General features: G+C 33.4%; 1 protein-coding gene and 2 long non-coding RNA genes across 5 annotated transcripts in view; 2 read left to right on the plus strand and 1 right to left on the minus strand.

Moving 5' to 3' along the window:
• Window positions 1-14484, minus strand: part of LOC140674393 (uncharacterized) — a 54856-nt gene that overhangs the window by 3380 nt on the left and 36992 nt on the right. For all 3 annotated transcript variants that reach the window (XM_072907893.1, XM_072907892.1, XM_072907894.1), the window contains 3 exons: window positions 3410-3634; window positions 1964-2211; window positions 51-223 (listed from right to left, as the gene is read on the minus strand). In XM_072907893.1, the coding sequence (XP_072763994.1) occupies window positions 51-223; window positions 1964-2211; window positions 3410-3603 (615 nt within the window). In that variant the 5' untranslated portion in view covers window positions 3604-3634. The remainder of the gene's footprint in view (window positions 1-50; window positions 224-1963; window positions 2212-3409; window positions 3635-14484) is intronic.
• Window positions 3544-6072, plus strand: LOC140674404 (uncharacterized). Its single transcript, XR_012048208.1, has 3 exons — window positions 3544-3662; window positions 5114-5704; window positions 6042-6072. It is a non-coding gene; the product is annotated as an uncharacterized lncRNA (long non-coding RNA).
• The window catches only part of LOC140674402 (uncharacterized), a 72345-nt gene continuing 65070 nt past the window's right edge, over window positions 7210-14484 (plus strand). The window contains exon 1 of the long non-coding RNA XR_012048206.1: window positions 7210-7986. This is a non-coding gene — a long non-coding RNA (uncharacterized lncRNA). The remainder of the gene's footprint in view (window positions 7987-14484) is intronic.

Genomic DNA, 14484 nt, shown 5'->3' on the forward strand with positions numbered 1-14484 from the left:
TGTAGTAGACATTGATGAAATTTCGCATGATCATTTATGGATGAACTTACCAGGCGTTTCGAGGGCTTGATGAGCGGCCTGTTCATGCCGTTCATCTTATGATATAGTCCGCATGCGTTGCAGAGATAATGGCCAGTGCCATCTCTTCGCCAGAGCGGCGTCGATATCGCGCCGCAATTCACGCACTCGCGACCCTCACCGAATTGAAAGTCCATCGCGGTGTCTGCAATCATTTTCAATCGATTAACGACGGCGTCATTAATCACAATTTCACATATTTATCATATAATTTATATACAATTTTGACCACGATTGAATTGATTTTTTACGTCAAAAGATCCGATTCTGAAATATTTTAAATTATAATAAAAGTTTTTTTTTTATACATTAAAAGAAATTTAAGAGAAATCATGAAAATTGCGAGAAAAAGGATTTAAATCTCATTATATAATCATATAATAAATATTATTCATATAATTATTATTACATTATTATTACAAATTAATTATAAATTATATAATTATTATCTTATTACATAATTTACATTCGATGACGTTAACTGTATCACCAATTATTTTTCGTTCTAATTCTACTCGTTCCTCTCGTAAATCGAGGAGATCGTCTTTGTGGCGCGTCGGACTGACAGGATAAGACCGTTCTTTGCGTCTTTATATCTGGTCTCGAAGAGGGATGCGGGATTTAAAGTTAGACACAGTAGAGAGTGCGACGGACGCGATTCTCGCACTTCTCTTCGGAGAAAGCATCCTCCGCGAGCTCTGTGAACCGATATTCCCCTCTGCGTCCACCACTACTGTAAAACACTTGACCGCGGCATCGACCCGGCTCACTTCAAAGGCGCCGCTATCACTTATCCATCGCACATGGCCTGCCGCGTGCGTGGCAGCGAAGCAGCAGCATCCGCGAGGAAAGTAGTTTCTTTCTCCAGTGCCCTCCCCCTCCCTTCCATTCCATTCCATTTTCCATTCCGTTAACGGTGATGCTATCACGAAGTGTCGGTGTTAATCACACGGCATCAAACGCTTCTTTTCACGCGCGCGTTAATTCGATTTACTTCAGGTATCGTTTGAAAATTCATCACGTGAGTATGATGTTTAGCTATTAGAATGGAATTTATTTCGTAATTAAAAGAATAGTTTGGCCAGAGAAGATTTTAAATAGAAACGGTTCCCTTGAAAATTCCATGGGCGTTACGTCCACGCGCGTTCGCGATATCGTCTGTGGTTTCGATAAACTAATCGTCCTGCCATAGGAAATTGCATGCCTACGTATCTTATCGCTGCGAGCATATACGAGCAGTTCATATAACTTTTGTTTATCATCGGAACTTCACGCGTGATGCACGCCAACGAAAAGCGATATATACGTTTTCACGCGGTAAACTTGAAGTGGAGTCGCATGGAAGGTTCAGCTACATCAGCTGATGCGCTCTTTTATGTCATATATAAATATTTTCAATCGGTACATTATTATATTTTAGCCAGTGTGTACGTAATATTTAAATATTTAAATACTTAATTTTATATGTTATATATTATATTTAAAATATTAAATTATTTTATATTATTTTATATTTAAAATACTAAATTATTATTTGTATTTTAATTTTAATATATATAATATTCTTAATATATAATATATATTTGATATAATTTAATAATTTAAATTAAAAATAATTAAATAATATTTAAATATATAATTACTATATTACATTTTTATATACATATCAATTTATTATATATAAAAGTTTTCTTTATTCTATTCCAAAAATATCTATAATTTAATATCACATTTAACTTGATTTGCGCATCATACTTGTCGAAAATATTATCGCTGTAACTTTTGCCGAAGCGGCCAAATGACATTTCTCTTTCTCGTCACAATTTTCTCTGGTGTAAGAATATTTACAATACAATATATCGAAGCTTTTACAATGTATACGAACCATAAGGGGAGGCGCGTTGGAACCCGGCACTGTCGTAGGTGCGCCACGAGGACATCATCGCGACGTTCGGCGCGTAGAAGGGCGCGGCGAGGGTCGAGTGCGGGTGCGCCGCGTGCGGGTGTCCCGCGTGCGGATGACCCGGAACGGCGTGCGGACCCATCGCCGCCGCGGTGCCGCTCGCGTGGCCAGCGAGCGCGTGATGCGCCGCGTATGTCTCTACCCCGTGCTGCCAGGACGCCGTCTTCTCCCTTCGGCAAAGATCGAAACGTTTATTAATCGCTATAAATGTGTGCTCGAGAAAAAATAAAATTATACAAGATTAGGCATTTAATAATATCTCAAAGGCTATACCCGGATAACCATACTAAAAGTGTCCCCGACGAGTTTTTAAATAACATTTAGTCTGTCATGTCCCCACTGTAAAAGAAAATTCCTCTTTCAGCCCCCTAACTCTATTATTTCCTGAGATATCGAGAAAAACGTAATTTTCAGTTTTTATTTTTCTTTTCTGTAAATATTTGAAATGATCCCATATCGATATATATATGGAGTTGGTGCAACATGATGAAAAAAATGAAAAACCTTTTTTTTATTATTTTTTGATAATAAGAAGGAAAATTATTTATTTTCTTGTAATAACTATAATAATAATTGTAATAGTTATAATTACACTGCAAGATAGAAACATTTTTTATGCAAAAACAATTTAAAGTTTGTTTAAAAGTTGTATTTATGAAAATTGTTTTTGTATAAAAAAACATTTCTATCTTGCAGTGTAATTGTAACTATCACAATTATTATTATTACTACTATAATTATTACAAAAAAAAAAAAAATAATTTTCTGTCCTATTATCAAAAAAAAATTTTTTTTTCACCATGTTGCAACTTGAAAAAATTGAAAAAAATGGATAGTTTTGAGACATATAAAAAAATATTCTCTAAAAGTTTGATGATTAAATCTCGAAAGAAACATGTTAAAAAGACTATTCTTAAATTTAATCTTTTTTAAAAATCGAGTTTTTATTCGAGATTAATGAAAACATATTTTTTTGTGTCTTTCGTTGATAAGCATTTAGAAAATATATCTACATGAAATTATCTCAAATATTTATAGAAAAGAAAATTAAAAATTTAAAAACTCGTCGAGGTCATTTTTTGTATGCTTATCTGGCTATAGCCTTTGGCGCGATATGATCTGGCCATAATTAAATATACATGTTTAATTACATATTGTAACATGTAGGTCATATCGCGTCAAATTCAAATGTAATTATATAAGATCAAATCACATATCAAATTAAAAATATAATATATATCATATAAAATTAAATATGTAATCAATCTTTTCATAACTAATAATGTATATTTACATAATCCGACCATATTAAATTCATTTTTTCTCAACATATAATACTTGATATCTTGAAAAATAAAAAATGTATACCATGCAGGCGAAGGCGAGGAGGGGAAGGAATGATATTGCGCCGCCGTGGACGGGATCGCCGGCCTCGACGAAGGGACGTAGACGGGCGCCTGGAGTTGCTGGCCGTGCTGTTGCTGCTGTTGCTGCTGTTGCTGCTGAGATTGCTGGTAATCGGAACTTGCGCCGTACCCGCTACTTCCGCCCCCGTGGAACATCCTCTCCCACCGAGAGCTATCACCGCGGCATCTGTCAAAATTGAAAAATGTTATCCAAGGTTAGTGAAACCCTCTTTCGTCTCTCTCTGTTATTGGAAACTTCTCCGAATCACGCGACAAATTTACATAAATCGCGCGCAATTGAAACGCGATGCAACGTTTATCCTTGATTTCAGGATAATTTTTCCAGTTGACACAACGCGAGGCGCATACTTTGTTAGAAAGGGTCGTCGACAATCTCACTTAGCTACCGTGGAAAGATATATATATCGTTACACAAAAACGGTAATAATATGGAAGCGGTAATAATACATTCTGCACGGGAGATAATGTTAATAGTCCCTTTGGCCGATAAACACATTGAGATCCCGTCGGGTGTCATGTACGACGACGAACAAACGCGGCGTGGGCCGCCCATGAGACCAAGGATGGTCGTGAAAAAATCTCGTCATGGTCGCCGACGGACACTCTCTTTCTCTCCCTTTCTTTTATCTTGTTTGAATGATTTCGTGGTCGTGAATCGGAAAAAGAACTAGAAGACCTTCGATTTATACTCGAATAAGCGTCTTTCAAACTTTAAAGCGTGAAGCCTTTATTGTGATATGTCAACGAGACTATACGTATACTTAACTCGTTTGTACGCGACTTGTAAAATATCTTTCGATTGATACATTAATTATAAATTTGATAAATATTTTCTCTTCGCTCCGAATGATTTGCAGAAGGCTCTTTAAAATTGCAACATTTTTTGAAATCTAATTAAGTACGCTCACATTTCTTATTGCTGAAATGTACACATGTATATTTAATTTAACTTAATTTTTCTTTCATTTCTCATATTATTATTGCAAATAATATCGAGATGATTGAGCGAGTATATATACGGTAAGTGGATTGCTTGCGGTAATTGACAATTACTGAGAGGCAATTTCCATCCACGCGCGCGAGTTAATCGCTTTGTCGCGCGATTTTATGACGCAATATGGATTTAACGATGACATTTTACTATTAGCGTTATTCAAGCGCGGCCAGTCAAGAATTTATCTCGCGGTATTGTTAGAAACGAAAATGGCGATATATCGTTATCTCTCTTTGCACACCGAGTCCATTTCGGTACGCGAGTCTTGTGCCGCCCACGAGTCTCATTGTCAGGACACGCATCTCCTTAAGAATAGCCGCACCGTATCTATGCATTCCATTTGAGCGTGCAACATACTTTGTGTCCCGAAGTTTAAAGAAAGCGATGCATGCACACTCCACTGCTAAACATAAGATATGAGACAAACGCGTTCAATTTCATTTTTTTTTTTTTTCCACTTCAGTCTCTCAGCGTTTCTATGATATTATATATCGTTTTTGTCGTTACTTAAATCGGTCATGTGGCATCTCTACGTCCTTTGAAATGCAACATTCTTTATGGACAATTATCAGCTTGTACGATTAATTAATTTCACATTTTATAATAATACATTTTGTAATTTATTTTAATTGGGAATGTATTTTTTTGTAGCTATGAAGTGGCGATTTCGGTGCTCGTTTTTTCGAGGATATTTAGATTGCATCGAGTTTTCGCACGATAAAGCCCTCTCATTGGATATACTTTGACATCGGAGGGCCGAGTATTTGGAAGGTTTAGCCCTGAAGAGGAAGCCAAGTACCCAAACCTTTAAGTTCGATATCGGTATTTTTGCGCCTTAATTAATTCGGGAGTGAGTGAAGTATCGTGTGTCTATTTTATTCGTTTTATTTTAATGTGACAAATGCCGCGTAAAGGCATTCTTATGTTATCACACTAATGTTCAATATCCGCGTTTTCGGGAAGTGCCGTGCAAAATATCGCGCATTCGAGTTCGGGATTGTCGTAAAAGTGTCGCGTGTTTATTTTATTAATTTTAATTTTAAATTGCAAAAGTGCTAATTTGAGGCTATCAATTTATCGTAAAAGTTGATGAAGATGACTCGCGTGTAATTAATGATCGATCTTTTCGTGAGTAAATGCAGTGCGTGAATGCAACGAACCTGAAGAGAAGAGGAATAATCTGACAGTCTGAGAGGAGGAGGAGGCCTAGGAGGCATCAGGCGACAGCGGAACAACTTTGCGGTAATTTATTTATTTGGATATTATTTTTCCATAATTGCGCATTTATTCCGATTTATTTTATTCGTTTATTTGAATAATTTAAATTAGAACTAGAGAAAAAAGTTTTTTTATATGTATATGGAATTGTAAAAAAGCTCATATTAAGAAGTTTCTTAAAAAATTATTGTATTCTATTAAATATTTGTTTATTATTATATGCATTGAATACAAAATTTGTACACAATTATTTTTTTAAATAATATTATTTAAATAATATTACATTTTTAAATAATAATTATTTTTTTAAATATTTATTTTGAACTTTGATATAATTTAGATTTATATTTGTATGTTACAGATCAACCTAGACTACGTAGTCAACTCCGCTGTTGTGTATCGATCTGTGAGTAATAAATTTTTATTTTATAGTAAAGTACGTCAAGTATAAGTCATACAAGGTGTCTACTCTCTTGAAAAACATGGAAAACGTGGAATTCTGAGGAATTTATTTTGTATGAAAAAAATTAGGAACGTGTCATGGAATTTTATTGAGAAATTCAGGGAATTTTTTCGAAAATTCTCTTTTTAATAATTTTGCTCTCACATTATAAACAACTGTGTGTGTGAAACTAGCGTTTCACTTGAAACGAGGAAATTCATTAATTGTGGAGAGCTCTGGTTTTATTTTTAATAATTCTACAGCTTTTAATAAATTAAACAAAATATTAAACAAAGAAAATGGCTCAGGACAAACTGAGACATCAAGTTCACGCTACTTTGTTCAAGCTAATAATTTTTTTAGCATTTTTTATCAGATTTTAAACGCTTGAAAATTCTATGCACAAAAATTATTAGAATATAATTAAACAATACGTTCAAATTGTCGGACATATAAGTATCGAGATAAGATGCTCATATCTTCGCTCAATGATAATAAATTAATTATGCATATGTATGTACAAAAAGTGTTATTAATGCCTTTACGAACTTATGCACACATATCAATAATATATTTTATATACATACATAAATGGAAAATGTATGCATTATGTGCATAAATATAAATGTAAAAGCATTAATGACTTCTTCTGTATATGCTATAAAGATAATAAACTATGTGTTTATTTTTTTGTTTGTTAATGATTATGTATATTTTATTTGTTTATCAAAATATTTAAATAATTGTAATAGTCTTTCGTAAAACATAATATAATATTATTGAATAAAAATATCGCGCGTGATTTCTTGTACATATATGTATATGCATTAGTAAATTCCATTACAAATATTATACATTTTAATTTTTATTATCATATTTTCTTTTGCGTAGAGAAAAATTACTATTATACATATTATTTGTGAAGCAAAGAATACAAAGAATAAATTATGAAAAAAAAAAACATCGCAGACGATTTACAAATTGATCGACTGTTGCTACGCGCAGTGATAAGTGATACCAGGATATTCGTTATAGAGCTCATTGTCAGTTCTGCCATGTGCGCGGTACAGTATCCGCGGAGCTGACAATGAGTGGAGCCGAGCCGAGCCGAGCCGAGCCGAGTAGAGTCGAGTCGAGTCGAGTCGAGTCGAGCCGAGTGGGATTGTGATTGTCCTGCGTTGTCATTATCGTCAAGTTGAATAAATATTGCATAGGTATATCGGGAGTGGATCGAGGTTTAGGGACGGATCAGAGTCTCGAGATAGACTTGTTTAGCATTCATTTATCGCAGTCGGTGGCGTTTCGAGATCGTTTGATCCTGCAACTTTCGCCGCCATGTTCCTGCACGCCGTTTCTTTCTGCACATTTTGGCGGTTATTTGCTTGACTGACAAACGCCGCGAGTTTTGTAACATTTCGAGGAATACTCGAGTGTCGACGGATATCAAGGAACATGTATAATAATCGCGAATTCATCAGAAACACTGATTCGGATTCCAAAGTGAGAGAGAGAGAGAGAAAGTGAACATAGACACTCTGTCGAAAGTGCCGAATTGTAAGACGATCGTTTTATATACATATTTATATATTAAACCGTGAAATAGTACACACCGAATTTTTTGTAAATATATAACGCGCTGTACGCGATGATTTTGTTGTCATTTGTGTGACGTAGCAGGTGATACGTAAGCGGGAAGATACCGGTCCGACATGGATTTCATGTCCATAAACGTAGTGCAGTGATATCGGGATATGTCATGCAAATTGTGAGTGCTTTTGAAGATGCATCAACGAAAGATTAGGAGAAAATGAGCAGACATGCGGTGATATCGAGCTTTGTGGCAATCAGATAATTTACGTATGAGGTAATTTATTATGTATTATTTGCGGAATTAATTTTTTTTGTCGCGATTATTTGTATAGTATATTTCGTGCAATTCCTGGGTATGTGTGAAATTGGCGTCTCATTTTGTGGAAACTCATTAATGAAGTTGAAAGTTTTGGATTTATTTTTAATGATTTTAAAATGCCAGCTATATTTAAAAAATGGCTCAGAAAAGAATTAGGACCAAATGACGCCAGGTTCACGTTGCATCTCACTTTGTTCTTTGACGATTTTTTTTAGCATTCTTGTCAGATTTATCAATATTTCTACAAAAAGTTCTATGCGTAAAATTATTAGAATAAATTATACAATTAGATCGTCTGACTGGACATAAATAAGATTTCGTGTTATACCGGCGTCTCGATCTAATTTGTTTAATAAATATTTTAATAATTTTTATGCATTTTCAATATTCTCTTTATTTGGAATAAAAATACTTGGAAAATTAAGGAATTCTCAGAGAATTTTTTGCAAGATCTGAGTAGACACCTTGTATAAATAATAGATTTCATTATATCAACATCTTAAATTTTTGTTTTTTTAACTTAAGACCCTATTTGTTGCATACAATATGAATATTATTTTATGTACTTGACGTGTTTTTATTTTTTTTTTTTTTTGCAGAAATATTTTTTATATATTGAATGTATCTTATGCATATAATTTGCATATAATATTACCTAATATCTTACATATATCTTAAAAGTTGAATATAATTTAATTTTAGATTTAATCTACCAAATATTATGGTTTTGCTAAAACTATAATTTTGCTAATTTGTATTACTATGGCAAATATAAATTTATTAAGGTACAATTTAAATTTTTAGCCTCATGTAATATATTTTCCCGAGGTCGAAAATTGTCTACCATTTTCAATCTTAATATTTGATTTAACATCTACTTTGATATTTTAAGCAATCAAATCCACACTATTTTGAAACTATTTTATCTATTGTTTTTACCAAAAATTTCTCTTTTAAATCTTTAAGCAAGAAACTGTTCGTTTACTACTTATTTAAGGTGCAAATTTTAGGAGTCCAATATAATGCCTACCTATAAAAATGAAACGTATCAAAATCCATAAATGCGAAAAAATAGAGATGGAAAATAAGAGCAAAATTTCGACTCGAGTATTTTTGAGACTTTGAATACATGTTTTTTATATCAATTCTCTTTTCGATATTTTTTGTTAATTTTTCATTATTCTTTTGTCTTAATTAAAGCCACGAGTTATTTATACTTTCTTCGAAAAGAAATATACTTTCTATCTTAATATAATAGTAAGGTTTACTTACAATATAATATTTAATATACATTATATATTAATACATAATAATATTGATACTCGTAACGTTTTGCTATTAAATGAAAAAGAATATCGATACTTGAAATATAATCATTCCTACGTGTAAGATAACCCTAACGACAGGATAGTAGATATTAAATTTTAATACGCCTTACCACCCACGGTCGTCCCATTGTCTGGGGGACACCCGCATTCTCTGAGGAAACGACTAAAGTACCGCAGGTACTTCCAAGTCGGCCCTTTGCGATAGGTCCAACAAACCAGCCTCCGAAGGGTACGGAGAACAAGTAATTTATGGTCGCGGTGTGCAGCTCATGCGAGAGAAATACATTTATGCGAAAGAAAGGAGGAGGAAAGAGGAAAACGGAGAGAAAAACGAAATGATTCGCTTAGGAAACATTGTTCACCTACTTTATAGTCGATTCCAATTTATTGTCACAACTTTCCTATTTCGCGAATTTTATTTACCTATCTTATAAATTATTATATATTAATTTGCTAACAAATAAACTAAATAAATTATTATGTAGCAGTTAAAGTCTGAAGTAAATTATGTAGTACATTAAGTATTATGTGTGCAGTAAATAAATGTTAAACGTAAGAAATTATGATAAATATTAAATTTACATCTACATTTATATCCATATATAAATTTATCTGTTTATAAATTTTGTGAGACATTATATACATATATATGTTGAGAAATATTAAAAATTTCAACTTAAAATATACTTATCAAAAGTCGCTCGAATTTTTAAAATATTTTTATACATCAGGATATAAAATCAATTTCTCCATTTAATTGACTAAAATCAGGACGTAAAATTAAACACACACCATACGTCGAGAGTGGGGTATTCGTGACAAAGAGGGAGAGGGAGAAGATTGAGGGAGATTGCGAGAGAAAGAGAGAGAGAGAAACAAAGAAGCGCGCAGGTCCCGAAAAGGGGGAGATCGGAACGAGTGTAGTGGGGATCAAATGATAGTCTACGCGTCGGAGAAAAAGAGTCGCAGAAAGTCCGGCGAATAAAGGCACCGCGGTAGAAAGAGAGAGGCACAGAGAGACGCGCAGACGCGTCTCCACCTTCGGTGCTTGGCTCCGACCGTTGAATCAAAGATACCGATAGCGGCCATCGCGGTCACGAATGAACCCCCGTGTAGGCGGGCCCAAGTCTTTGATGTGTGCGTGGATCGTGCGTGCGTGCTCGCACACATACGCGTACGAGTCGACGTGGTCGCGTGCGTGTGATCGCGTTAATCTACCGCACGGCAAAGTGGATAGTGATCGATCGGATCGAACTCTCGAGGTTGATCGAAAAAAAAAAAAAAAAAAAATGGTAAAGTAGGAACTGTTCGTATTATGTCAATCAATGATTAATTGTAGTAAACTTTTCTTTCGTCTGTTTTCTTTTTTTTTAACAATAAAAGAAGATGGATTTTAAATTTATTAGAAAAAGTGGCTAATTTTTTTCATATCAAAATAACGTGTTTGAAATTTGAATTAATTTATGATACAATATTTAGGAAGCGAAAAGGGGATCTTATAATAAATTATAATAAATATCGTATCTTATAATAAATAAATAGAAATATAATTGTCAATTCTTTTGGAATTTAGTTCATTGAACTGAGGATTTTTTTTTACAAAGAAGAAAAAAACAGAGATCACATATCGTTATATATATCACATTTGATCGATACGTGAGATTTGAAAAATATTCACGCAAGCTATTAAATGATGTTATTAGCGATAAAACCAGTTGTGTAGAATTATCATAGTATCCCGACGGCATAGTAATTGAAGTACTTGCTATAAATTAAATATCTAATTCCGACTACTAGAATTTTGTAGCATAGCTAATATACCAAAAGGGTAAGGAAAACCATATGAAAATTCCGGTACATAACTGTAACTATCAACATACATATATATATTATATACACATAGTCCACACAATTTGTAACCTAGTACAAGTAAAAGTTTCTAAAATTTGTGCAGAACCGATTTTTCAATATTAATTCTCTTTTTGCATAGCTCTTTTATTTGAATTCTTTATTTGAGGATTTTAAACATCATAATTTCTAATAGTTTATCAAATGAAAAAGAATTTAGTTAATTTTTTAAATTCATTTTTAATAGATATTGTTACAAATCTTTCGATGCATATAAATATAATAATATCAGCGCGCGCTTTCACGACTATTAAAAACACAGATGCATTATAAAGTAACGCGCTTAACAGATTACGTATAAATTTTTATTGGCACTCGAATGCAGCCGATCAGTTGTAATTCCTTAGCAACTATGCGATTATTTTCGCGGCCACACGATAAATATTAATTTTTCTAATTGGCATTAATTACGTTAGATTGCTTGACGAAGCGTAACAAGTGGCAACGCAGCTTATCTCAATTTGCGATAGTAAAACACGTATATCACACACGTACTCTATAATGGCAGTAATAAAATTAGCATAACTTATCGACATCCAAGTCATTTTGATATCGTTTGACAACGTTGTGGGAAAGCGTGCAACCTTGTAAACATGAATCAAAATCAATTTATTCTCGTACAAGATGACAAGCAAAGCAGGAATTCTGTTATCACGATTCTTTATCGTGATGATATAAAGTATCGTACTATGATCGTGTTAATCGTTAAAATAATTTTCTAGTGCAAACTAGTTGCACCGTCCGTAATGATTGTACATTCGTAGAATTTCACATTTTTTTCTGTAAACTATTTTATTTCGGATATAAATTTGTTTAAAGTATTGTCGTGATTTTTTTATGCGATAGGAAAATTAAAACTTTCCGGAGATATATCGCGCCTTCTGCACGTCAGGCATTTCATTATTCATTAAAGTCCGCAGCGTAATCGGCGTGAAAGGCGGCAGTCATGTGTCACGCGATATCCTCGATGGTAGTCAATTCATTATCCACGCATTGCGTGATCCTTCTCCCAGTGTTTTTGCTTGCGTTCTGAGTAACGCTACTTTTGGCTATCATTAAAAAATATATCAAGTTCGATTGGGGAATAACAATTGACATAAATTCTCAATTTTCATCAACAGCTGTTAATTCAGTTTCCACAAGGCTGTATTTTTTTTTTTTTTTTTTTTTTTTTAAGAGAAAAAATATAAAATAAAGATGTGTATATGTATATATATATATATATATATATATATATATATATATAGAAAAAAGTGTATTTGTTCTTGAAAAATTTTCTCTGATAAAATTAAAGTTTATATTTGATGTACAATTTGAATCTTGCTAAAGTGGTGAAGGCAAAAAACGGAACGGCTCTCTCTAATTCTAGTTATTTAATAAATACACATTTAAAGGATACACTTAAATTTCTCGCAGAGATGCGGATGCGATTATGCTTGCCGTGCTCGTTATATTACACGCGACGGTTTGCGACGTGCGCACGCGTGCACACGCGCGTTTATTACGGAGAGAGATGATGATACGTTTATAATTATATCGGCCGTGAGATACTCTTCCTCTCTCGTTATCGTCATTATTAAAGTGTGATTATGATTTACGCCGCGGGATTTAACATTAGCTCAATGAGAAAGTAAAATAGTCTTGTCCGCGACTTACAAGTTACGTAAACGCACGTTCGTTATTGCTCTAATTTGCAACACGGTTATCAAATGCTCGTTACGTCGATAAAAAACTGACCTTGCGCACTATATTCATTAACGTAAATTAGGTATATATTTATACAGCGATAATATGGAGGAGCTGTTCGTTACGTGACGGTCATTTATGCGCCGGTCATTGTGTCTCGACTCATCTGTCATTTTCCGACTCAGCTTATTTGAAATTTTGATGTCGCTGATGGATATTTACATACTTTAAGAAATCGCAAGTGTAAATAAAATAACTTACACGCGGATGCATAAATCAATATATCAATCAGATACCTATAATAAATCACCGAATATCTTTTGGATGATATTAAGGTGTTGCAAATAAAGAGACTTGACACATTTAAATACATAGTAAACATAAACGAGTTCATTAAATGCAATTAACACAGGCGTATATATATGTATATTTTTCGAGAGTAATTGATGCCAAATAAGATAGATGCATTTAGCGCTGAGATATTAATATATGCACATACATTTTTCGATGTGTCATTTAGATATACCGTCGTTCCTTTTTCCCGCAAGATATTAGAAAGAATTATTGTTCAACGCTCGACATTCGCGAGAAAAAAAAAATTGTTTCCGCATATATATTTGTACAATAGATGTTAGATATATTTCTTACTACTTTATTACGATGCGAAAATATTCGTCTGCGGTTAAAAATTAATAAAATAAATAAAAACGTTATTATAAATTCTCGATCGAGATCGCGCGAGCTCGACACGGCAGCATTCTCTCTCTTTCTGGCGGAGTGGAAAATATCGAATCTTCTAATGGGGACCGGTTGAGAAAATAATCGCGTTTCGATGTTATAGGCGGCGACGGCGCCACGTCAACGCGGCGCCGTACTTTTCATGGTCCTCGACGGATCACACGGAATTTAGATGAGAGCTCAATGGAGTTAGTCGCGACGAGAGTTAGAAGGGTCCGACGCCACCAGGTATATATCGGTAATGCACGCCGATTAAAGAAACCAAATAGAACGCGAGAGACTCGCTTAGTGTTTCTTTACGGTGCGTAGAGAACAGCTGTTGTACGTGCGGTTAAATTGCGGGCTGTTTCAGTATTCACAGACGAGTATATGTATGAATATAAAAGAAACTAAGAGAGAAAATTTATTTTCTAAATTTTGAATATATTAAATATTCTTTAAAATGTGAACATATTAATTTTATCTTACAATTAGAGTAATTCAACTCCTGTTCCTTATGATCGTATAAAAATTCCTGTGTAAGTTAATTTAAAAAATTTTTTTAATACAACCTACATATTATAATATAAGCTGGAGTCCGTTGATATATTACTATTTATATAATAACATTATTAATATTATTAATTACTAATGATATATTCATTATTTATTATTATATATGTTTATATTTATATATTTATTATTAATAATATGCATATATTAGTATGAAAATAATTTAATAAATAAATGAAAAACATGCGCGACAAGCGAATTGTGTGCGTCAATATAGGGTCTGTATCTCGAATATCATTCT

Source organism: Anoplolepis gracilipes, chromosome 16, assembly GCF_047496725.1.
Source record: "Anoplolepis gracilipes chromosome 16, ASM4749672v1, whole genome shotgun sequence".
Taxonomy (NCBI): Eukaryota; Metazoa; Arthropoda; class Insecta; order Hymenoptera; family Formicidae; genus Anoplolepis; species Anoplolepis gracilipes.